Below are 24,668 nucleotides of genomic sequence, written 5' to 3' on the forward strand. Positions count from 1 at the left end.
AATTAAATGTGGAAGTGAAATGATTTCTGGAGTTTGGATGGTATCCAGAGAACTGGGAAAGAAATTACCTTGCTTGCTTGATCTATTTTGCAAAAAACAGGAGCTTGAATCATGTGGATATGGAGAGCTAAAAGATCAGAAAGTAATCCCTAAGCTTTGGGGGAAAATACACTGGTCTGGATTAAGCAAACTGAAATCATTTCCAGAAGGGTGAAGAAAATGCCACCTTTGGATTGGGGTCAAGCCCTGTTTCTGCGGCAGGAAATGTTCCCACAAAAAGTCACTAGGACCCATACTGGACTTGCAGGGAGCAGCTGTCTGGGGTGCTGGTCCTGTTTGATACACAGCTAGATGAAGGGCAGCTCCCATAGTTGAGTGAGAAATTATTCACCTTAACCTTCTAGCATATGGGCTCCCCGAACAGCCAGAAGATGCACCCCTCTGGCCCCAATACCTCCCACAAGCTCCCCCTCCCTGCATGTTCTCTGAGGAGCCACGCCCCATGGCAGTGATGAGCCTGGGTTCTGGGCATCTCTGAGCCAAGCCCACAGGGACATCATAAGCTGAGTAATGAGGTCTCCCTGGGTCCTTAAGGGCTGCAAGGAACTGGCCCTGCTTCATGGGCAAGAGGCTATTTATGCACTGTGACAACACCGATGCTGATGACTCCCATTAATGCAGTTTTGATTTACCACATTCTGAGGCTGTGTTTTTTTCATACAGTTTTTCATGTCCCTCATGTACTAACACAAATGGATTTTAATTATTTATTATTAATAGAGAAAACAAAATTGCAGGAACAAAACAATAACAAAATAGTGGTGGCATGAATTATAGTGAAATAAGGCCATAAAGATAGAGAGATCTGTCCCAATGGTCTAAGTCAAGGAAAAGCACAAACTTCGGCTTACCCCCAGGGTAAGCCTGAATCATGGAACCCAAGAGCCATTTTCAGGAAAACAGTTTAATTTCTAGGGCTCTGAGGCACCGTCTCATTTTCCACTCTCCAATCACATTCGAATTAGAGCAGGCAAGTCTAGATGACGCAGTGTCCTGGGTGTAAGTATGTGATTCCATAAATGGGTGCAAGGAACATCACTTTGCTTTACTTTTCTAAGCCAAGCACAATTTGCCACTAAGCCCCACTTCCCCAGTAATGGGGCAATGATAGTCTTTTTTTTAACTCCTTTAGCTGATACCCTGCCCAGGAGCTTCCAAGCATCTCAAGACATTATGACGCTCAGAAAACTTGAGGAAGACTTCAGAACTCCCGCCTGTCCCGGCTGTGACTGAGATGTTCAGCCACTGCTTATTGCCCGAGCTGATGAGGCTCATTTAAAGGCAGGACGCTCCTTTTCTGAGCTTCACTGATTCCCAAGGCTGGGTCATTAGTGGTCAATTTCCCCGGCAGCTACATGCCATGCAACACACCTGCCACTGCTCTGGGTCCTACGTGGGAATGGGATGCAGGGCCCTGCCATTCAAGTGTGCTACTGTTATGGAAAAAACTGGAGAACCTGGGGTGGATCACTGACAGAAGAACCAAGCGGCACTCAGAGGCCTTAGAGGGTTGAGGTTTTATTGTACACTGGCGGGCTCAGAGAGGAGTAATCTCCCAAGGACTGAGCCATGAGCCCAGGCAAGGGGAGCAGTTTATATTATTTTGATATGTGGCATTTCGGGGTGCACAAGGCAAAAGAGGAGCCCAGAGGAGGGGAGGAGGAAGCTGGGAGTGCTCTGCTGACTTTGCCAACCGGAGGAAAATAGCGTTTTGCTGACCTCGACGGTCATGCTGAATATTTTCCTTATCGCTACCACTGTCATCTTAGGTATGGCCAGATTTGCCTCCCCCATCAATACTCATATTCTCAGGGGAATCTCCTCCCATTTTCCTCCAGTAATGAACTTATAAAATTTTGCAGTTAGGGACCACGAAAATGAGAAACCGAGTCAAAATGTCATTTTAAGCAGAGGGCTTAGACTTTCTCTGGAGACTAAGGACCAAGTTGGCACTCCCTGTGCTTTATTGTGTTACAGCAAGCAGAAAGACAAGCATCTATTAATGATTATAGGATGTATTTTTTTCATCGAGCCAAACAACTGCAATCTAAATATGTGTTTTTTAAGTCCCTCTTATTGAGACAGGGACTGTGGGTGTAGTCAGAGTAGGGTGAGGGCCTCCAGTAAAAGCTGGGTAGGATACTTACAGTCAGAGCAATGTAACAATGGGCAAAGAAGTCCCTACTGAAACTCTGTGTTACGCATTATACAAAGTCAAGATCACACTAATTCTCTAGGGTAAAAAAGATACCAGACTTAGGAATATAGACAACTTCAGTGAGATCAGTTAAATGTCAAAAGGCCAGGAGCAACTTGGCCTGGAATGTTTGAGTGTTTCACAAGTGAAGGTATCACAGCATAACCTGTGACTTACTGTAAACAGCCCTAGCAAACAGACAACAACCCAGCCCACCTTGAGGGTAACACAAGTGGTACAAGTCCACACCCTAAGCCTTTTTTTTCACGTTCCCAAAAATCCTCAGTTGCCTATAAAACCCCTAGACAACGCACCATCACGGGCTCTCTTGTCCCCTCCTGGCATGAGTCAGCAGCTCTGTCCTCTCACTGTATCTCTCAATAAAAGCCTCTTCCTGGCTCCCCTATCTTGGGTGTTTGCTAAGTTCATTCTTCGACTCAGCAAACAAGAACCCCGACATCATTATGTTGAGTCAAGTCATCCGGTTAGGTGAGTTTCACAGCCTGTTCCTTAAGCTTCAGAAGGATCACGAGAACTGTTTGCAGTTCTTGTCGCACACTGCTCATGACTCACAACAGATTCCAAGGTGCAACACATATTATTCTTTTATGTTAGATTAGTTTCAGCTACAAATCAAGCTTCAACAGAAAACATATTGTTCTTTCTCTTAGATTAGTTTCGGCTGTAGATGAAGCTTAAGCAGGAACTAAATTACAGCTAGGTTAACTGCTGGGGTATCTACAACTAAACAAACAACACAAAAGTCTGGATAGGATGTAGTGTTCCATGGGTTTGGCAACTTGTGTTTTATTCCAAGAAATAAAATGCCAAACTTGTGAGAGTCGTTTTTAGTCGTTTTAAAATATTAACTATGCAATAAAAATGATCCTGCAGAAACAGCACTGTACTGAGGTATTCTCTGTAGTTACTTTTTATATAATTTATTTGCCATTTTAATGCAGGTCATAAAGCTCAGTGAAAATTAATATTTTAATTGAAATTTGAGAGACCACTGATCTGGGTACAGATGAGCTGTACTGGAGAAAGATGATTATAAAAGTTAAATGACAATATCTCAGCATATCACTGAGTTCATGTATGCAGAGGAATATTGAAGATTTCAAAAGAGTTACACTTATTTTAGTGATTCTGCATTGTTATAAAGGAGTTAGGAATATTGTTTACATGAAGCTTATTTGTAATAACACATTAATTTGTAAATAATAAATTTATAATAGTAACAAAAAATTAGAGCAGGAATCAGGCTGAATAGCATGGTATCATGCTATATACCTATTAAAATGGCAGGCACTGTGTCATGTTCTTTTGTGAAAAGTGTGTATTAAATAAGTTTAAGGAGAAAGATGGAGACATAGTGAATCCACACAAAGCAATTTGATGAAAATGAATGTTAGTCCAGGATTAAAGCTCATTTTTCCTTGTGTAAAATGTTCATTTTTTTCCTTAACAGTTTTTCAGATTCATAATATAATAGGAAAAAGTTCTTGTTTTGGATACAGTACTGATACCAGGGTTTTTGTTCACAGAGCCAAAGAGTGAACTTTGCAAACCCTCAAGGTAGGAGAGCAAGGTAGAGGCTTTTATTTAGAGATAAGTGAAAGGACAGAGCTCTTGGCTCCTGCCAGGAGGGGACAAGAGAGTCCATGGTTGGCTTGTTGTGTTGGGGTTTTACAGTCAGTTGAGGATTTTCAAGAACAGGGGTAAAGGGCTATGGGTTGCAAACTTGTAAGACCGCCTGCCCTGCCACCAAGGTGGGCTAGGTTGTTGTCTGTTTGCTTGGGTTGTTTATAGTTGAGATTGCTTACCAAAGTAGTCTTTTGCCTAGGTTGCAGATTACTTGATTATGATTAGAGAAGGGAAAATAGCACCTAGTTACAATTAACATAAACTGGACCTTTTAGCAGGCTAAGGTAAATTTTACATTGTCATGATGTAATTGATACAATAAAGTGACGACTTATGCTGCGATACTTTTCTTTATCTGCAGAACACTCAAACATTCCAGGCCAAGTTGCTCCTGGTCTTTTGAGCTTTAACTGATTTCACTGAAGAATGTCTGTATTCCTAGTGATGTATGCAAATCTTTACCCTAGAGAATGAATGTGACTCTGACTTTGCATAATGCTTAACACAGAGTTTTGATAGGGACTTCTTTGCATATTGTTACATTGTTCTGACTGTAATTATCTTGCATTGCCTTTTTTTTCAGAGGCTTTCACCCTATTCTGACTGCACCCATGGTCCCTGTCTCATTTTCCCCTCTACAGATGGAGGCCCCAGCTGCTGCTAGGTAAAGGGGGCAACAACTGCTCTGGCTGCTTCATGCTGAGAAGGGGCACAGTTAGGGATGCAGCTAGGTCTCCATCACTGGTTAGTTGAGAGGGCTTCGGAAAATGGGCACTTCTATTACGATTCCATTTCTATTATTAATTGCAGTTTTATGGCTTCTAGGCAAGATAGAGCAAATTGTGTTATTAGGTTAAGTAGCAACATCTGGAGTTGGGTTCTCCATTCTGGAAGAACAAACTTGACAAGGAGATTAAAGAATGCATGGCTAAATATAAGCATTAAGAATAGTAAGATTCTAATTGAAATGATGGGAGAAAACAAACTTCTGGAGAATTATAGCCAGATATTTTGGAGAAACTAGAATTCTGGATTTAGTATATGTCCCAATGACTAGTATTAGGATTTAGTATACATAAGGCAGCATTACTGAAACAATACTTTCCTCTAAGTCACGTTCATTTTTATTATAAGTAACCAGATTAACAAAGTAATTAACACTTGGCTTGATCATTTGCATAAGTGCAGCAAGAACAGCAATTGATTATATAGGCCTTTTTAAATGTGCTTTGCTGCAACTTTTTTTTTTGGTATCATTAATCTACAATTACATGAGGAACATTATGTTTATTAGACCCCCCCCTTTACCAATTTCCCCCCCACAAACCCCATTACAGTCATTGTCCATCAACATAGTAACATGCTGTAGAATCACAACTTATCTTCTCTGTGTTGCCTTCCCCGTGCCTCCCACCACATTATACATACTAATCGTAGTGCAACCTTCCTTATCCCACCCCCTTATCCCTCCCTTGCCACCAATCCTCCCCAGTCTCTTTCCCTTTGGTAACTGTTAGTCCATTCTTGGGTTCTCTGATTCTGCTACTGTTTAGTTCCTTCAGTTTTTTCTTTGTTCTTATACTCCACATATGAGTGAAATCATTTGGTACTTGTCTTTCTCCGCCTGGCTTATTTCATTGAGTATAATACCCTCTAGATCCATCCATGTTGTTGCAAATGGTAGGATTTGTTTTCTTCTTATGGCTGAGTAATATTCCATTGTATATATGTACCACATCTTCTTTATCCATTCATCTACTGATGGACACTTAGGTTGCTTCCATTTCTTTGCTATTGTAAATAGTGCTGTAATAAACATAGGGGTGCATCTGTCTTTTCCAAACTGGGCTGCTATATTCTTAGGGTAAATTCCTAGAGTGGAATTCCTGGGTCAAATGGTATTTCTATTTTGAGCTTTTTGAGGAACCTCAATACTGCTTTCCACAATGATTGAAGTAATTTACATTCCCACCAGCAGTGTAGGAGGGTTCCCCTTTCTCCACAACTGCACCAACATTTGTTGTTGTTTGTGTTTTGTATATAGGTGATCCTTACTGGTATGAGGTGATATCTCACTGTGGTTTTAATTTGCATTTCTGTGATGACTAGCGATGTGGAGCATCTTGTCATGTGTCTGTTGGCCATCTGAATTTCTTCTTTGGAGAACTGTCTGTTCAGCTTCTCTGCCCATTTTTAATTGGATTGTTTGCTTTTTGTTTGTTGAGGTGCGTGAGCTCTTTATATATTTTGGATGTCAGCCCTTTATCGGATCTGTCATTTATGAATATATTCTCCCATACTGTAGGATGCCTTTTTGTTCTATTGATGGTGTCCTTTGCTGTACAGAAGCTTTTCAGCTTGACATAGTCCTACTTATTGATTTTTGCTTTTGTTTCCCTTGCCTAGGGAGATATGTTAATGAAGAAGTTGCTCATGTTTATGTCCAAGAGATTTTGCCTATGTTTTTTTTCCAAGAGTTTTATGGTTTCATGACTTACATTCAGGTCCTTGATCCATTTCAAATTTACTTTTGTGTATGGGGTTAGACAATGATCCAGTTTCATTGTCTTACATGTAGCTGTCCAAGTTTTGCCAACACCAGCTGTTGAAGAAGCTGTCATTTCCCCATTGTATGTCCATGGCTACTTTATTGTATATTAATTTACTATATATGTTTGGGTCAATGTCTGGAGTCTCTATTCTGTTACATTGGTCTGTGGGTCTGTTCTTGTGCCAGTACCAAATTGTCTTGATTACTGTGGCTTTGTAGTAGAGCTTGTAATTGGGGAGCGAGATCCCACCCACTTTATTCTTCTTTCTCAGGATTGCTTTGGCTATTCGGGGTCTTTGGTGGTTCCATATGAATTTTAGAACTATTTGTTCCAGTTCATTGAAGAATGCTGTTGGTAATTTGATAGGGATTGCATTGAATCTGTAGATTGCTTTGGGCAGGATGGCCATTTTGACAGTATTAATTCTTCCTAGCCAAGAGCTTCAGGTGAGTTTCCATTTGTTAGTGTCCTTTTTAATTTCTCTTAAGGGTGTCTTGTAGTTTTCACGGTATAGGTCTTTCACTTCCTTGGTTAGGTTTATTCCTAGGTATTTTATTATTTTTGATGCAATTGTGAATGGAATTGTTTTACTGATTTCTCTTTCTGTTAGTTCATTGTTAGTGTATAGGAAAGCCACAGTTTTCTGTGTATTAATTTTGTATCCCACAACTTTGCTTAAGTAGTTTTGGAATGGAGTGTTTAGGGTTTTTTTATGTACAATATCATGTCATCTTCAAATAGTGACAGTTTGACTTCTTCTTTACCAATCTGGATTCCTTGTATTTCTTTGTTTTGTCTACTTGCCGTGGCTAGGACCTCCTGTACTATGTTGAATAACAGTGGGGATTGTGGGCATCCCTGTCTTGTTCCTGATCTTAGAGGAAAAGCTTTCAGCTTCTCGCTGTTCAGTATGATGTTCACAATGAGTTTATCATATATAGCCTTTATTATGCTGAGGTACTTGCCCTCTACACCCATTGTGTTGAGAGTTTTATCATGAATGGATGTTGAATTTTGTTGAATTCTTTTTCAGCATCTATGGAGATGGTCATGTGGTTTTGTCCTTTTTGTTTATGTGGTGGATGATGATGGATTTTCTAATGTTGTGCCATCCTTGCATCCCTGGGATGAATCCCACTTGGTCATGGTGTATGATACTCTTGATGTATTTTTGAATTTGGTTTGCTAATATTTTGTTGAGTATTTTTGCATCTATGTTCATCAGGGATATTGGTCTGTAATTTACATTTTTGGTGGGGTCTTTGCCTCGTTTTGGTATTAGGGTGATGCTGGCTTAATGGAATGAGTTTGGGAGTATTCCCCCCTCTTCTATTTCTTGGAAAAATTTAAGGAGAATGGGTATTATGTCTTCTCTGTATGTCTGAAAAATTTCCGAGGTAAATCCATCTGGTCTAGGGGTTTTGTTCTCGGGTAGTTTTTGATTACCACTTCAATTTTGTTGCTGGTAATTAATTGGTCTGTTTAGATTTTCTGTTTCTTCCTTGGTCAGTCTTGGAAAGTTGTATTTTTCTAGGAAGTTGTCCATTTCTTCTAGGTTTTCCAGCTTGGTAGCATATAGGTTTTCATAGTATTCTCTAATAATTCTTTGTATTTCTGTGGGGTCTCTCATGGTTTTTCCTTTCTCATTTGTGATTCTGTTGATGTGTGTTGATTCTTTTTTTCTCTTAATAAGTCTGGATAGGGGCTTATGTATTTTGTTAATTTTTTCAAAGAACCAGCTCTTGGTTTCATTGATTTTTTCTATTGTTTTATTCTTCTCAATTTTATTTATTTATTTTCTGATCTTTATTATGTCCCTTCTTCTGCTCACTTGAGGCCTCATTTGTTCTTCTTTTTCAAATTTCAATAATTTTGACTTTAGACTATTCATTTGGGATTGTTCTTCTATCTTTAAATATGCCTGGATTGCTGTATACTTTCCTCTTAGAACTGCTTTCACTGTGTCCCACAGAGGTTTGGGCTTTGTGTTGTTGTTGTCATTTGTCTCCATATATTGCTTGATCACTATTTTAATTTGGTCATTGATCTGTTGATTATTTAGAACCATGTTGTTAGGGCTCCATATGTTTGTGAGCCTGTTTGCTTTCCTTGTAAAATTTATTTCTATTTTTATAGCTTTGTGGTCCGAGAAGTTGGTTGGTAGAATTTTAATCTTTTTGAATTTACTGAGACTTTTTGTGGCCTTGTATGTGGTCTATTCTGGAAATGTTCCATATGCACTTGAGAAGAATGTGTATCCTGCTGTTTTCGGGTGTAGAGTTCTGTAGATGTCTATTAGGTCCATCTGTTCTAGTGTGTTGTTCAGTGCCTCTGTGTCCTTACTTATTTTCTGTCTGGTGGATCTGTCTTTTGGAGTGAGTCGTGTGTTGAAGTCTCCTAGAATGAATGCATTGCATTCTATTTCCTCCTTTAATTCTGTTAGTATTTGTTTCACATATGTTGGTGCTCCTGTGTTGGGTGCATATATATTTATAATGGTTATATCCTTTTGTTGGACTGACCCCTTTATCATTATGTAATGTCCTTCTTTATCTCTTGTTACTTTCTTTGTTTTGAAGTCTATTTTGTCTGATAAAAGTACTGCAACTCCTGCTTTTTTCTCCCTGTTGTTTGCATATAATATCTTTTTCCATCCCTTGACTTTTAGTCCGTGCATGTGTTTGGGTTTGGGGTGAGTCTCTTGTAAGCAGTATATAGATGGGTCTTGCTTTTTTATCCATTCTGTTGCTCTGTGTCTTTTGTTTGGTGCATTCAGTCCATTTACATTTAGGTTGATTACTGAAAGATATGTACTTACTGCCATTCCAGGCTTTCGATTTGTGGTTACCAAAGGTTCAAGGTTAGCTTCTTTACTATCTAACTGTCTAACTTAACTCACTTATTGAGCTATTATAAACACAGTCTGATGATTCTTTATTTCTCTCCTTTCTTATTCCTCCTCCTCCATTCTTTATATGTTACGTGTTTTATTCTATGTTCTTCTGTGTTTCCTTTGACTGCTTTTGTGGGTAGTTGATTTTATTTTTTGCCTTTAGTTAGTATTTCATTCATCTGCTTTCTTTGCTGTGATTTTATTTTCTCTGGTGACATCTATTTAGCCTTAGGTATGCTCCCGTCTAGAACAGTCCCTCTAAAATACCCTGTAGAGGTGGTTTGTGGGAGGCGACTTCCCTTAACTTTTGGTTGTCTGGGAATTGTTTTATCCCTCCTTCATATTTAAATGATAATCATGCTGGATACAGTATTCTTGTTTCAAGGCCCTCCTGTTTCATTGCATTAAATATATCATGCCATCCGCTTCTGGCCTGTAAGGTTTCTGCTGAGAAGTCTGATGATAGCCTGATGGGTTTTCCTTTGTAGGTGACCTTTTTCTCTCTCTGGCTGCCTTTAATACTCTGTCCTTGTCTTTGATCTTTGCCTTTTTAATTATTATGTGTCTTGATGTTGTCCTCCTGGGGTCCCTTCTGTTGGGAGTTCTGTAGGCTTCTGTGGTCTGAGAGACTATTTCCTGCCCCAGTTTGTAGAAGTTTTCAGCAATTATTTCTTCAAAGACATTTTCTATCCCTTTTTCTCTCTCTTCTTCTTCTGGTACCCCTATAATGCAGATATTGTTCCGTTTGGATTGGACACACAGTTCTCTTAATATTCTTTCATTCCTGAAGATCCTTTTGTCTCTGTGCCTGTGTTCCTGTTCTCTGATTTCTATTCCATTAACAGCCTCTTGCACCTCATCCAGTCTGCTCTTAAGTCCTTCCAGAGATTGTTTTATTTCTATATTCTCCCTCCCAACTTTATCCATTAGTTCTTGCATATTTCTCTGCAGCTCCATCAGCATGGTTATGACCTTTATTTTGAATCCTTTTTCAGGAAGTTTGGTTAAATCTATCTCCCCAGGTTCCCTCTTGGGGATTATCTGGATTATTCTTGACTGGATCAAATTCTTCTGCCTTTTCATGGTGATAGAGGTAGTTGTGGTCAGTTGGCATGTGTGTCAGCTGGGAGAAAAAGTCCCTTTTTGCATGCTGTTTGCCTTCCTCTCCTGTGAGAACGGCAACGCCTGGCAGCTTGTGCTGGACAGTTGCGTGCCAACAGGGCCTCTTAGGCCTGGGTAGCTGCGAAGGCAGCTCTGGGTGGTTGCTGTGGGCATGGCTGCTCTCAGGCTTCTCCCCTGCTATGGTGGGGCCATGCCAAAGGGGGAATGGATAGGAGGCTGTTTATCACCACGACGGTCCTCAGAGCTGCCCTGTCTCCCAGGGGGGTAGGGCGCCCGGAGTTCCCCAGGATTCCCAGCTGCTGAGCTGAGTGTTTCGGGACACCTCCATCCACCTGTGAGGCCCCTGTCCCTTTAAGACTTTCAAAAAGCACTCGCTTTTCTTTTGTCCCAGGGGCGCCGGCTGCGGGGACCTACTCACAGATTTTACTGTTCCATTTCCCTAATATCCAGCACACTACGCAGTGTGTGTTTGCGCTCCCTGTGCGGATGACTAGGGCTGGGTATTTAGCAGTCCTGTGCTCCCATTCCCTCCCTGCTCCAACTCCTTTCCTCCTGCTGGGGAGCTGCGGTGGGGGGGCACTCGGGTCCCGCCAGGCCGTGGCTTGTATCTTACCCCCTTCGTGAGGCGCTGGGTTCTCGCAGATGTAGATGTAGCCTGGCTGTTGTACTGTATCTTCTGGTCTCACTTTTAGGAATAGTTATATTTGTTGTATTTTCAAAAATATATATGGTTTTGGAAGGAGATTTCTGCTGCCCTTATCATGCCGCCACCTTGGTTCCTCCCTCTGCTGCAAGTTTTTATAAGGAATTTCAGATTGGACTTTTAAAGGCCTCTCGAGGCCAGAAAGCCAAACCAGACTTGCCATCAGGTTTTTCCTGCAGTACCTGTAGGTTTAGGTAAATTCCTCTCTTCTTGAGGTCCCCAAGACATTTTGAGGTTCCTGCACTTGACAGGAAGTGACCTTCCTTACTCACCTGATAAAGCTGCTGGGAACCCTGTAAGCAAGGTACCAGGCGAGTTCTTCCAAGGGGTTTTGTTGGCTTTATAAAGTCAATCTTAGTTACTTAAAGCTGTCTGTTCAGATCTGAGTTTATGCACGTGTCTCTCAGGTATGACATTCTAGCTAAAGCCTTGGTAATATAACCAGTGTTTTTAATTGGTCCTGTTACAAGGAAAGCAGATTCTTATTGGACTTATGCAAATAAACATACTGCCATGAAATATAAAAATACTCACTGAGAGTTTTTAAATTTTGGAGGGATCAAATAGAGAGAAAGATAAATGTTTCAATTTTGCTTATAAAGGTATTGTCATTTACTAAGCTGTTGTCAGCTTACAAGAAAATTTTAAAACACTTTTTATTAGCAACATTTGAAACAAAAAGTCATAAAATTATTTTCCTTAGTTTACTTAATCTTATGTAACTAACACTTGCTCTACTGAAATCTAGTTCTTTACTAGTTTAGAAGTAATAAAACAGTGACTATAAATGACAGTGGTTAAAGATCTGATGAAAGGTTACTATACAACAGTAGACATAAGGAAATTTGGGTATCTCTGTAACATAAAACGTTCAGTAACAAAATTTCGCATCATACCCTTTGACAGTGCTTTCCAGGTAATTAAGCAGGTTATTATATATCAGATAAATAAGTCAAATTAGTCAAATATTTTCCGCAATGAGGAGAAAAAATTCCTTTGACATGTTTCAGGGAAACATGGAAAATACTTGGAAAATATCAGAGTTAATTAGAGCTAAAAGCACCTTTTTGAATTTGATTTTGGGGAGCTGTAAGAAAGTTTTTAAGGCACTTGCCTAAATAGAATGTATGAAGGTCACTATGAAACAATACTTCTCTATTTAACCAGAATGGCAATAAAAGATTTTAAAGTCAAATACAGAAGGTTACACAGTTGTTAGCAAAATTTAGCTTTTAGTCCTTTAAATATTAAGACCTTATTTTCTTAAGTACTCAGACAACTCACTGAGACTTTAGACATGAGAAACTGCTTTGATAAAACAATCAGAATATCCTTTGCAATCTTTCAACATTAACGGTAGACTAATAAACCTTTGTCCTTTTAACAAACAGAAAAAAAAGTTTTGCTGTGTACTTGATATTGACACGCATTTGCTTTAATTTTACATAGCATGACCATATCAATTCTTCCACAAACATTCTACAATTTTACATTCATAGTTCTCCCTCTTTAAACAGCTCTTTAGAACTGTTCTAGACTTTAGGACAAAATTACCTTCTTTTATCAAAAGACACATTCTTTTGCATACAGAAATGTTTTACTACTTGAAGTAGTTTTAATTAGAATTTAAAACCATTAGGGTACCTTAATTTTTAGTGAACACTGAGAAGTAGACTATTGTAAACTGTTACACTAGCATTCTTAGATTGACAAATTTATGAACACATTTTATAATTTCTGGCACAATTTCTCACTAAGCACAAAATGTGTCTACTTGACTTAGCAAAATATTAAGGTTTTAGGTTACCACAAAGATTCTCAGGCTGTTTGTAGGTATACACAATGTAATACACTGTAACACACTATTATTAAGGTGTTCACCTGCTATAATGATTTAGTTTACTCATTCCTAACAACCATGCTAGATTATGCACAAAACTTTTACCAAACATTACACAAAGTCAAGCCTCTTTTTAACCATTTTTTTCTTGAAAGATTTGACAGATAACATCCACTTAAATGACTCTAGATAAATTAAGGCAACTGATAACCATAAGGACATGTCTGTTTCAGTTCAACTTAAATTAGCGTTAATGCTTAATATTTCCTATTAGAATTTTCTGTAAGTTTTAGAATGGCCAATTTTTACATGCGCTTGTCTTTAAATCTTTTTTTATTAATACCATCCGGAGGTAGAAAAATATCTTTAATTTATACATTTAGACACACCAACATACCGCTTGAGACATAATGACTACAGGTACTGTTCATAAAAGAACACATACACAAACTGATACAAAGAGTTTTGAGTTACCAATACCTAATTGCAAAATGATGTTGTAATTAAATATATCATTTCCGGCCATTTTTCCCTGCTTGGCAGTTTGTATTGAGGCCAAGTGGCATTATAGAAGGAAATCAGCTTCTTTCATTTAGCTTATCTGATTAAAAGTATCTCAATTTTTAAGAATATACTCTAAGGGTGATCAGTTTACATAACTGGGTTAAGATCTAGATGGCCCCAGACTAACAGGGCCGATGAAGGCTCTGAACTGATGGGAACTGTGTGTGTCCAGGGCGCTGGAAGTGAAATGCAAGTATGATTTTAGCACCAGTCATTTAAAGCCAGGCTGTATTGCAGAAGATAAATTTTTTCTGTCTCAAGGAGTCTAGTTTAAGAACCTCCCAATTTTGAGGATAATGATGAACCCAGTAAGTAGAATAGATTTCCACCAAAAGAATTTAGAAAACTTGTTCCATAATGTAGTAGTCCGTGGGACTTTTGACCATTTTCCTTCCTTGTGGCAAAATTAATTTAGCTGAATAACATTATATTGTATACTTCTCTTCATTAGAGAGGTTGTATTGAGGACAGGCTTGTGTGCAGAAGATAAGACTCTTCTTTTTCAGGGTCTGGGGATCAAATTGCTCCCAGTTCTTTAGAATGCATGCCAGAGGTGCATCCGGCTTTGAACTTGAAGAGGAAACTCCCATCCCTAAGAGAGAGAGACAGGTGTGCAATGCCTTGTCGGCCTTTCCTCTGTGCAGGCATCCCCTTGCCTTGCAGCCTGGGTGACAGTGGTCAATCACCTCCTCTGCCAGGCCTACTGGACTTAACCACTCCTTACCAGTGTGGCTTGTACCTTGCATTGATTTCCCTCTTGCCTTCCCATTCAGCAAGAGTTGCTTCAGAGCCCTGGATCTAGTGGGAACCTCACCAGTATGCTCTTACTTTAAGCCTTCTGGGAGTCCTGATCAAGACCCTAGTTTCTCTGCATGGACTTTGGCAGAGTACACTCGGGATCATTCCTTGAGAGCCCCCTGCCTGTCCGATAAGTGCAGGGACTGTGTGACCTCTGACTGCCAGAGCCTTGTTCAGAGCCACAAGCCTGTTTTGCTTCCCTGGGGACACAGAAAAGGAAATGCCTAGCCTCAGGAAGGCTGCCTCTCAGAAAGGGAGATCAACAGAATAGAGCCATTTACTTGGTGGGCTCAGGTTTCATTTTTGACTGCTTCACAGACTTCATTTACATTATGCAGGAGGAAGTGGTGCAGGCCCAAAGAGGACTGCTTTGAATGAGGAGCAGGGGAATTTTTTCCAAGGCCACAGTTAAAATTCAGAGGCTGTCACAGACATTTATGGTGGGGGGAGTCTATACTCTTAAACACCTGTTTTTGCCACTGCATAGTAATTATCCTGCTAATCACATTGTGCCCAGACACATTTCTTGAGATAAAAAGTGCAGCATTTAGTGGGGAATAAGAGCGAAGCATGGATCTCCTACCTTGCAGTGGTGAGCATCGGATTCCATGAAATTTGACGGAGGCACACATAGAGCCTGTAAAGGAAATAAAGAGCATCGTTGCCTCACCCAGAGGCCAGGGCGGCCTGAAGAAGCAGGCTGGAAGTCAGAGAGACAGAGAGAGACACTCCTCATGGACACCCAGTCAGGCTGTCGGGGTCTGATTCCAGACACGCGGACGTTTGAGAAGCCCCTGAAGTGTAGTCTCAGCCTAGACTCTCGCAGTTGCCCATGGCTTTCCTCAGTCCCTCGCATCCAAGGAGAGCCTCTGAAAGGGAATCCTGGCGTCCACTCAGGTGACTTTCCTGGCTCCCAAGGGAGACGGGGGATCCACTGAGGGGAACACTGGGGACCCTGTTGTCTGAGACTTTGAGATCAGTGACCGGGCTAGTCCCATTTAAGTGGCTGACGAGTGCCCAATGTTCTGTGCCGTAGACAGCTTCCTTCTATAAGGACAGTGAAAGAAAAAGGCAGGCTTGGATGCAGATACCTCCAAAATTATCCCAGATAAGCCCCCAAATTTGATGCCAGGGTTCTTGTTCATGGAGCCAAAGAATGAACTTTGCAAACACTCAAGATAGAAGAACAAGAAGAAGAGGCTTTTATTTAGAGATAAAGTGAAAGGACAGAGTTCCTGGCTCTCTCCAGGAGGGAACAAGAGATTCTGTGGTTTGCTCATTGTCTAGGGGTTTTATGCGCAGTTGAGGATTTTCAGGAATGAGGGTAAAGTGTTAGGAGTGCAGACTTGTAAGACAGCCTGCCCTGCCCCTAAGGTGGGCTGGGTTGTTGTCTGTTTGCTTGGGTTGTTTATAGTTGAGATTGCTTACCGAATTAGTCTTTTGCCTAGGTTGCAGATTACTTGATTATGATTAGAGAAGGGAAAACAGCACATAGTTGCAATTAACATAAACGGCCTTTTAGCAGGCTAAGGTAAATTTTACATTGTCATGATGTAATTGATACAGTAAAGTGACAGTTTATGCTAAGATACTTTTCTTTATCTGCAGAACACAAACATTCCAGTCCAAGTTGCTCCTGGCCTTTTGAGCTTTAACTGATTTCACTGAAGAATGTCTATATTCCTAGTGATGTATGCAAATCTTTACCCTAGAAAATGAATGTGACTCTGACTTTGCATAATGCTTAACACAGAGTTTTGATAGGGACTTCTTTGCATATTGTTACATTGTTCTGACTGTAATTGTCTTGCATTGCGTTTTTTTTTGGTGGGCCTCGCCCTACTGTGACTATACCCACAGTCCCTGTCTCAGTACTACTTCCCGATTCTTTGTGAGCAGCTCCTTCAACAATGTCATTTCATCATTTTCCTATGGGTTAGTTCATAGGACATCAGAGCAAATAGCTCCCATTTCCTACATATCTCAAAGGTGGGGCCTCCAAAACACTAAGAGACGGAAGTTAAAAGACTTTAAATACTGGGACCAGCTCACTCCAGTCGGCATAGATGTCTGTTTTTCCAGCCCACATGAAGGCTCTCCTTATTCTGGGCTTTCTTCTCCTTTCTGTTACTGTCCATGGCAAGGTCTTTGAAAGGTGTGAGTTGGCCAGAACTGTGAAAAGGCTTGGACTGGATGGCTTTAAGGGTGTCAGCCTGGCAAACTGTAAGTTAACTCTTCTTTCTCCATTCAAATAATTAGCTAGGTGTGGGACAGAGACTTACAGACGATGAATAATAAGAGGGGCTCTGAGTGAATGGACTTCTTAATTTTTTTTGAAGGTTTGTATACTACCTCATAAAACAGGTTAAAAACATCAACTTTTTCCTTTAGAATCAGACATACCAAATGAAGGAATAAGGGCATGGGAGGACAAAATTCGATCCTATTCTATAAGCCAGGACCCATCGTATCCCTCTAGTAACTCTGCATTTGCCAGTTGCCTCAGACCCGGTGGCACATGTAGGCTGCCTAGAAGATACAGTTGAGCACCTGGGATGGCTGTGAAGTTCTGGGTACTGACTCTCTCCAGTTCCTGTTTAGAAGGTGAATTCTGTGAGCCTAGAGTAATGCAGTATTTTTCTCTTTTTTAATTCTGCTGCCATGGCATGGAATTCTTAACAGCAAAGTCAACAACAACAAAATTATGTTGAACTCTCAATACAGGGTCAATAGGAACCTACTTCCCCTCAATCACTGTTTAAATAAGGATCCCTGAAATGTAGCTTGAAATGATACTTTGTTTTCTTACTCTGGTTGATTAATTCTTCTTCCTTTTCTTCCATATAGTTCAAGATACTCCCTGAATAAAAGTTACCTTATATTTTAATCCGTACATGTCAATGTAATCACTGTATTTTTCAAATTGAATTCAAATAATTCCCCTTAATGATTATTTTTGAGTGACTGAGTGAAGGGATGGATGGATGGATGGATGGATGGATGGATGGATGGATGGATGGAGGGAGGGAAGGAGGGATGGAGGGATGGATGGATGGATGGATGGATGGATGGATGGAGGGAGGGAGGGATGGAGGGATGGATGGATGGATGGATGGATGGATGGATGGATGGATGGGGGGATGGAGGGATGGATGAAATAGTCTTTCCTGTTCCATAACTCTTGCTTTCCCTATTCTAAAATGATATCCAAATTCTCCTTCAGGTAGCATAAGAAAATTGCTTTCTCCCAGAAAATCCTTATTTTTCCTAATAAGTATTTCTCATCAGCATAGGTATCTTTTATTAAGTACAAAGATCCACTCAACAACTCTGTTGATTCTTCTATTCTAGGATGAACCTTGCCTGAGGGATGGGAGCAGGAAAGGATAGTAGCAATGAAAGAAAACAGATATTTTATAAACTGTTATCTTGCTTCATTAATATCAGAAAATGATTTTCTAATAAAGAGATTCTCCTTAAGGGCCTTTTAACACTAAAATGTTAAAGTATTTTACAAGTAAAATACATCTTTATAGTTATAAGTAAGTCATTATTGAAATACAATAGCTAAATAGTCTGATTATGATATGCAGTTTAAAGTCACGTGGTATTGCCATTCATCACTAACTATAACTTCTTTTCAGGGATGTGTTTGATGAAATGGGAAAGTAACTATAACACACGGGCTATAAACTACAATCGTCCAAGCAAAAGCACCGATTATGGGATATTTCAGATCAACAGCCGCTACTGGTGTGAGGATGGCAAAACCCCAAGATCAGTTAACGCCTGTCACATACCCTGCAGCGGTAAGGCCAGACAATATTTGTGTAATGGCATAAGCCTCATCTGGTTATACTTACAAGAATAGAGACTCTATACAAATGAAAAGTCCTCACCTCTTTATTATCCTCCTCATAATTCCCTAAGAAGTTGTAGAGCTGTTAGAGTGTTCTTTTCTAACATACAACAGTTTCTGCAATGACCTATTAATTTATTGCAAACGAACTTTTTGATGCTTTGTCAAAAATAATGCCATTCCTTCAACCTACTTTGGGGAGATTTAAGGATGATTTGATGGTGCAGACCTTTTTAAAAAATTGTTTTTTCTTTTTATTATGAAATAGTCTAAATAGATAGAAACTTGGAGACATTATTATAATAAACAGCCATATGCCCATCATGCACTTTAACAGTTAACATTTTGTCATATTTACTTCTTTTATGTGTGTATATGTATATATATATGTATGTATTTTTTTTGTTGCTGAACCCAATTTTAAAGTGAATTAGAAACATAACATTTCATTTCTAAATTCTTTAGTTTGCACCTCCAAAAACTACACTTCTTACATACATAATCATTGTTATACTTAAGTTAATTTATGGATTTATTTAATTGGGATAAAACAAATGTTCTATTGAACTTATAAAAACAGAAATAATGTGGATTTTTTTTAGTGTATAAAATATCGGGTAAGTAGTGAAAAATTGATAGTTACATTTTTAAGTGTTAAAATTCCTAATAGAGATTAGTCTTAGAATATTATTTTGTAACCGGTTAATTTAATATAAAAAATATTTTGTGTTATATAATAATTTGAGGTCATCATATAAAAATTGTTACTACCCAGACATCCAGACATTTATCACCATGGTGACCTTTGGTATATATTCTTCCAGAATAGATATCAGTCATGTATATGAATATCAAGCTTTATCATGTACATATGTACACACATACAAACATGTAAGCCATGTATTTAAAAAAATGAAATTGTACTATATATACTGTTTTCTAATTTTCTCTTTATCACAGAATTATTTCTGTGTCATTAAATACAAATCTGTATTATTTTGAAGGATGAATAGAATTCCACTATATAAATATTCTATAATGTATTGACCTAACTCTCACTGTTAAGCACTTAGGTTGTTTTTCATTTTCCCCCTTTATTAATTGCTATGAAATGCCTTGTGCATATATGTTTGGGAGCATTTCCTATTACTTATTTTGGATAAATTCCTGTAGTAGAATTTCTGATTAAAAAATTGCTAAGCTGTTTTTTTCATGTGCTTAGTATAAAGAGAACCCCCTATCACATTACTTACATATTCCATAACTTCCAATGACTTTGGTAAATGAAAAAATCTTTTATTTCATGCCAAATGGGATGGAATGAAGAAAAGGTTTTTCCCTAACATTCACAGATACATGGACTTTTCGACAATAATTTTAATGTTCTTTCCTCAGCCTAAGAGAATAAAGCTGGCTTACTCTTAAACTTAAAAATGGTTATCCTAAGCTTGAAATGAAATTTCTATGAAAGTTGTCTTCATTCCTCACCACTTCTTTTTCAGCTTTGCTGAAAGATGACATCACTCAAGCCGTCACCTGTGCAAAGAGGGTTGTCAGTGAACAAGGCATTAAAGCCTGGTATGTTGAAGCATTAAAAGGGAAAACTATTTTACCTTACTGTTATGAGAGAAGTAAGAGATTTCAAAGACCAAAACATGCTACTGAGAGCTGAGAATTGCAGCTTAAGGCTTATGCCAAACAATATATTACCTAGAAACAATCTACTTTAACTGATTTAGAATCTTGACTCTTGAACTCCTTGATTTATTTTATGGGACTCCTAGAGTTTTTAAGATTCTGAGTGCTCTACCAGTTACGGGTCATGTCTTGAAATTATTTTTGGAATAATGTAAATGGGGAAGGTACTTTGCAGTTGCTGTTGTAGGATACACATAACTCAACATTTATGTTCAGAATTCCATGCCTGAGGACTTTGGGGAGATGTGAAGTACTTGGTTTACATATTTCCATTTAATAACTAGCAGTGCCTGAATCTATTTGTAGCCTGTATTCCATTTAGTGATAAAATATTTTGTTCTTCCAAAGGATTTGAAGTATGTACATTTAATGAAGATAGGGTTTAACCTATCATTGTTTGACCTTTCTTTACAGGGTGGCGTGGAGAAGTCATTGTCAAAACCGAGATGTCTCCAAGTATGTCCGGAACTGTCGCGTTTAACTATGCAGTTCTATTCCCTCAGCGTATTTTGTCTCTTTTTCCACATTAAACGAGGAGTAGTTGAGTGAAAGTTCATGCTACCATTCTTTCAAACAAACGTTTTAGTCTTTCGAACAGGAACAAAATATGGTCTTTCTTTTACAAGGCTTACTATTTACTAATGTGTTTATTATTTGAAATTAAGCCCACATTTTTCAATTTGCTAAAAGAAATAATGCTGGTGAAAATTTATCCAAAATTTCAGCTCTCAAATACATCTCTAGTGTACATTCAGCTATTAATCAAACAAATAACCCAGACTTAATCTTGAATGCTACAAGTACTCCCTAGTAAATAAAAATGTAACAAAAGATTATATTAAAACAAGTTGATCTTAGGCAAAATGCCAGCTGTATACACGTGACATCTTCAAGTATTCCATCATCTCCAAACATGGTAAAAAAAAACAAAAAAGCAAAAAACACTCTTTGTTGAGGAATATGACATTTTTAAAGGAGCTTAGTGGCAAATGGCTAAAAATAGAGGCAGCCTGAATTAAGAATTTTGCTTCTATGAAATGGGACCTTTGGTTTAAATATATCCTTAGAAATGTTGCTTTAGAAAGAAATTCACGTTTTACACATCAATCTATTTTAGCCCTTTAAGGCATTCTTTTATGCATCTTGCTGATCACGAAGGAATATAAAGGATTAGATGAGCTGTTGCTGTTCTTTAATTTTACTGACTTAGATTCGTGCATTATGACTAAATCCTGAGGCAGATGGGTTTGCAAGTATTGAAGTAATTCCTAATTAACCACCAGCCTGAAATTATGCATGTTGTAAAAAAAATTATTAAATACTTTGCAATGCATACTTTGTCTTTCTTTTTTTAGAAATCTTTCTCAAGAGTCAAGATTCTCTGAAGAAAAAAATATATATGTCAATAAAAATGATTTGACACTCTTAATATATCCTATATTTACATCTGTGCCTGAACAGCAGCTGGATGTTGCTGAAGAAAAATCCACAAGCACGCTGACAGTTCTCACTTTGAATTCACAACTGCAAATCTCAAATGAGCCATCAAATCTGTCTGGCCATTTTAGTCACTTCTCTACAATGCTTCTGTGGTGGTGTCCCCACCCCCCAAAATGACTATTACTACTTTATTTCTCCTCTCTCTTCAAAGCCCTGGCACACACCCAACCCTGCCCTTCCACCCCTCTCTGTTCTCAGCAGATGAGCTGGCCCCAGTCTACCCTGAGAGAATAGAGGCCCCTCAGATGGACTTCTCCCCTGCTGGCACCCACAGCGGTGATCCCACCTTCCTCTGCCCCCTGCCCACCACAGTGCCCGTACACGCAGTCTCCTTCCTCTCTCTCTCACTCCTCCAAGCCAGCTCAATGTTTCCTGCATCCCGAGTTTCTCCCTCTTCGCTGGACCACCCCTGCCATTGTATAAACTGCTCTGGTAACCTCCCACCCTACAAAGAACCCTCTGTTAACACTACATAACCCTCTAACTGCATCATTTTCTGCTCTCATTTACAGCAAGACTTCTGGGATGAGAAAACGACACCAACCCCATGTCTCATTGTCTTTTCAACACTTCTTAATCTGGCTGTTATCCTCACTCACTTAAAACTGCTCCTCTGAGTCTCCTCCCTAGACTCCTTGGGGCCAGTTCTGGTGATAGCCTGTTCTCTGTGTATCTTACTTGGTCTCTCTGCAGCATTTGACAAAGTGAACCACTTCATACTTCTAGAAAACTTTTCCTCTCCTAGCTTCTTGTTTACATCCTGCCTCACTGCTCCTTCTCAGTCCTTCTTGGATGGCTCTTCCTCTGTTACCTAACTTTTCTATTTCCTTCTTTGATGCTTACTGTAAGGCTGGAGGCACTGATGGGAGGAGCAAGCACGTGGGACACTGATGACGTGCCAAAGTTCCTGGCTGCTGCCCCCTCCCAACCTAAAAAATGTGCCTTGGGCTAGCCAATCCTCGCACCGCTGTGAATCTAAGCTCTGCCTCCCCCTACCTTCTTTAAAAACTCGCTGCCTGTCTGCTGACGCGCGGCTTCCTCAGCCTCCATTTCTAGAGACTGGGAAATCTCGCCCGGGTGTTTTGTTCAAATAAACTACCTGGCCCTTTGTTGCCTCTCTTTGCCTGCTTATTTCAGCTAGAATTTATCTTACACTTACTTCTCTGCTGGGGGAGTGCTCCCGCATTCAAGCCTACAGCCATTTGATAGACTACGTGTTTTACTTATTTGTCTCTTTTTGCTGAAATACAATGTCCAAAAGACCAGAGTTTTCCACCCATTTTTAAGATATTGAAATAATCTCAATCTTTCTCAAATTTGCAAGTACAGTACAAAGGCCTTTCACGTTTTCTGAACAGTTTGAGAGTAAATTACCAGCAAGGTACCCAGTGGCTTTCAATATATAATTCTTACATAACCTCAAAACATCACCAAATCAGGACATTAACACTGATGCATTACTACTGCCTAGTCATATGATCCCCTTCAATTTCATCAGTTGTCTCCATAAGTCCTTCATGATAAAAGATCTAATGCAGAATCATGTGTTGTATTTGGTTGTCTTGTTTTATTATGTGTTTTTTTAGTTTCCTTCAGTCTTGATCATTTCTTCAGTTTTTTTCCCCCGACTTTATGACTTTAACACTTATGAAGGCTGCAGACCAGTCACATTGTAAAATGTCCTAAGGTTTTCCTGATGTGCCCTTGATTAGATGAGGTTATGTATCTTTGGCAGAAATACCACAGAAGTGATGCCGAGCTCCTCTCATTGCACCCTCTGGGGTTGGTGGGCTGTTCAACATGTTCTGTCACTGATGATGTTCACTTTGAGCATTTTCTTAGAGCAATGTCTGCAAGTCGTTTTCCTGTGAAGTATTTGGAAGGGTAAAGTACTTTGAGACTACTCCTCATCAAAATTTCAATTTGTACAATATATTATATCACTATGGACATATGGCTTCCTATTTTTTTCAAATTACATTGAGTTATAACCCATTACTATCATTTATTTTTATGTTCACATTGTCCCTGATTTGACCAGTAGAAGAACCTCTGCAAGCTAGCTTCTGTGTCACTGTGACATTTTGACAGCATTCTTTGAGCACTTACATATTTTCTGTCACAAAATGTTCTAAGACTCCTTGTGTTCTCCCCCTGTTCAAAGCCTGGAATCAGCTATTTGTCCAAAGAGCCTTACTCCTCATAATGGATATTATCCACTATGGTATTTAAAAAACAAGATCTGTGGACTAGAGTGTCACTGTTCCTAAGCACCATCAATAGACAGAACTAGGGGATACATGTATTTACCCATATTTATTTCTATGTCTATTTATATTGAATTCACATCAATATTTCTAATTCCAATCCTACCCTAGAGTGTTCATTTTAGTTTTTCTTTTTCCATGTTGGTAACTCCCTTCTGTGATGGTGAGAAACCTGGCACCCATTGTCCTTAATAACCTTAAAGTGGATTCTTAGTACATGTATGCATTTGATGAATTTGGCTGTATGTAACCATCTCCCAATACTGCCACACCATGGAATAGATGCTCTCCACTCAGGCTCTGATGTCCCTTACTGCGCTACCCCTTCTCCCACATCTGGACACCCTCTTTCCTGTGCTTCCTCTCTGACACACCATGCCAGAACCCTGTCCTGATAGGAAGGAGGGCAGAAATTTTTTACTCTTGTTTGCACCCATATTCCAAACACCTAGGACAATGTCTGGAACATCATGCTCAGTAAGTAACAACTGATTGAATGAACCTATTTCTGATTATTTAGTATATTCCCCCATGATGAGCATTCTGAGATTTTTCTTAACTTTTCAAGCTCCTATGATTCCAGTACAGCAGCTTCTGCGTTCCAAGGGTCGGGTCTCAAGTCTAAGGAACTGTAGTGCAGAGACTCGCCATGGGAGGGCAGCACAGAGCCCCAAAATAGGTGCAGCCTTAAGTTCCAAGATTGTGGCACCACTCTGATAAGAATATATGTAGAAAAATCATGGGTTTATTCATATTAGGATATTCAGAGGTGTACAAAGAATGACTCGAAGTAGGGGAGAGAAACTTCAAGAGTGACAGTTCAGATGCAGAGATGAGATATATTCAAGAAGCACCTGGATAGCCCAACAACATAGGCTGACTGAAGAAACAGCCAGAGATTAGCAAAAATTGGCTAACAGGGAAAGCAATGTTTGTTAATGATTTTGTTTAATATTTTTTATAAATAT

General features: G+C 39.3%; 1 protein-coding gene and 1 long non-coding RNA gene across 2 annotated transcripts in view; both read left to right on the forward strand.

Annotated features, from left to right (window-relative positions):
* Positions 1-4,556, forward strand: part of LOC130678998 (uncharacterized) — a 109,852-nt gene extending 105,296 nt beyond the window's left edge. The window contains exon 4 of the long non-coding RNA XR_008991981.1: positions 4,488-4,556. This is a non-coding gene — a long non-coding RNA (uncharacterized LOC130678998). The remainder of the gene's footprint in view (positions 1-4,487) is intronic.
* Positions 4,557-16,396: 11,840 nt separating this feature from the next.
* LOC130678984 (lysozyme C-like) lies at positions 16,397-21,266 on the forward strand. The gene is made up of 4 exons (XM_057486577.1): positions 16,397-16,599; positions 18,021-18,185; positions 19,738-19,813; positions 20,348-21,266. The coding sequence occupies exons 1-4, from the start codon at positions 16,443-16,445 to the stop codon at positions 20,412-20,414; spliced, it is 465 nt and encodes a 154-aa protein (XP_057342560.1). The 5' UTR covers positions 16,397-16,442; the 3' UTR covers positions 20,415-21,266.
* Positions 21,267-24,668: the final 3,402 nt, after the last annotated feature.

Source organism: Manis pentadactyla, chromosome 10 (assembly GCF_030020395.1).
Source record: "Manis pentadactyla isolate mManPen7 chromosome 10, mManPen7.hap1, whole genome shotgun sequence".
NCBI lineage: Eukaryota > Metazoa > Chordata > Mammalia > Pholidota > Manidae > Manis > Manis pentadactyla.

Bases quoted from the DNA above. Each gene is read 5' to 3' on its own strand.
- LOC130678984 (XM_057486577.1), top strand. From the start codon at position 16,443: ATGTCTGTTTTTCCAGCCCACATGAAGGCTCTCCTTATTCTGGGCTTT. The intron at 16,600-18,020 runs GTAAGTTAACTC...ACTTCTTTTCAG, and splicing joins GGGTGTCAGCCTGGCAAACT to GGATGTGTTTGATGAAATGG. The intron at 18,186-19,737 runs GTAAGGCCAGAC...CTTCTTTTTCAG, and splicing joins CTGTCACATACCCTGCAGCG to CTTTGCTGAAAGATGACATC.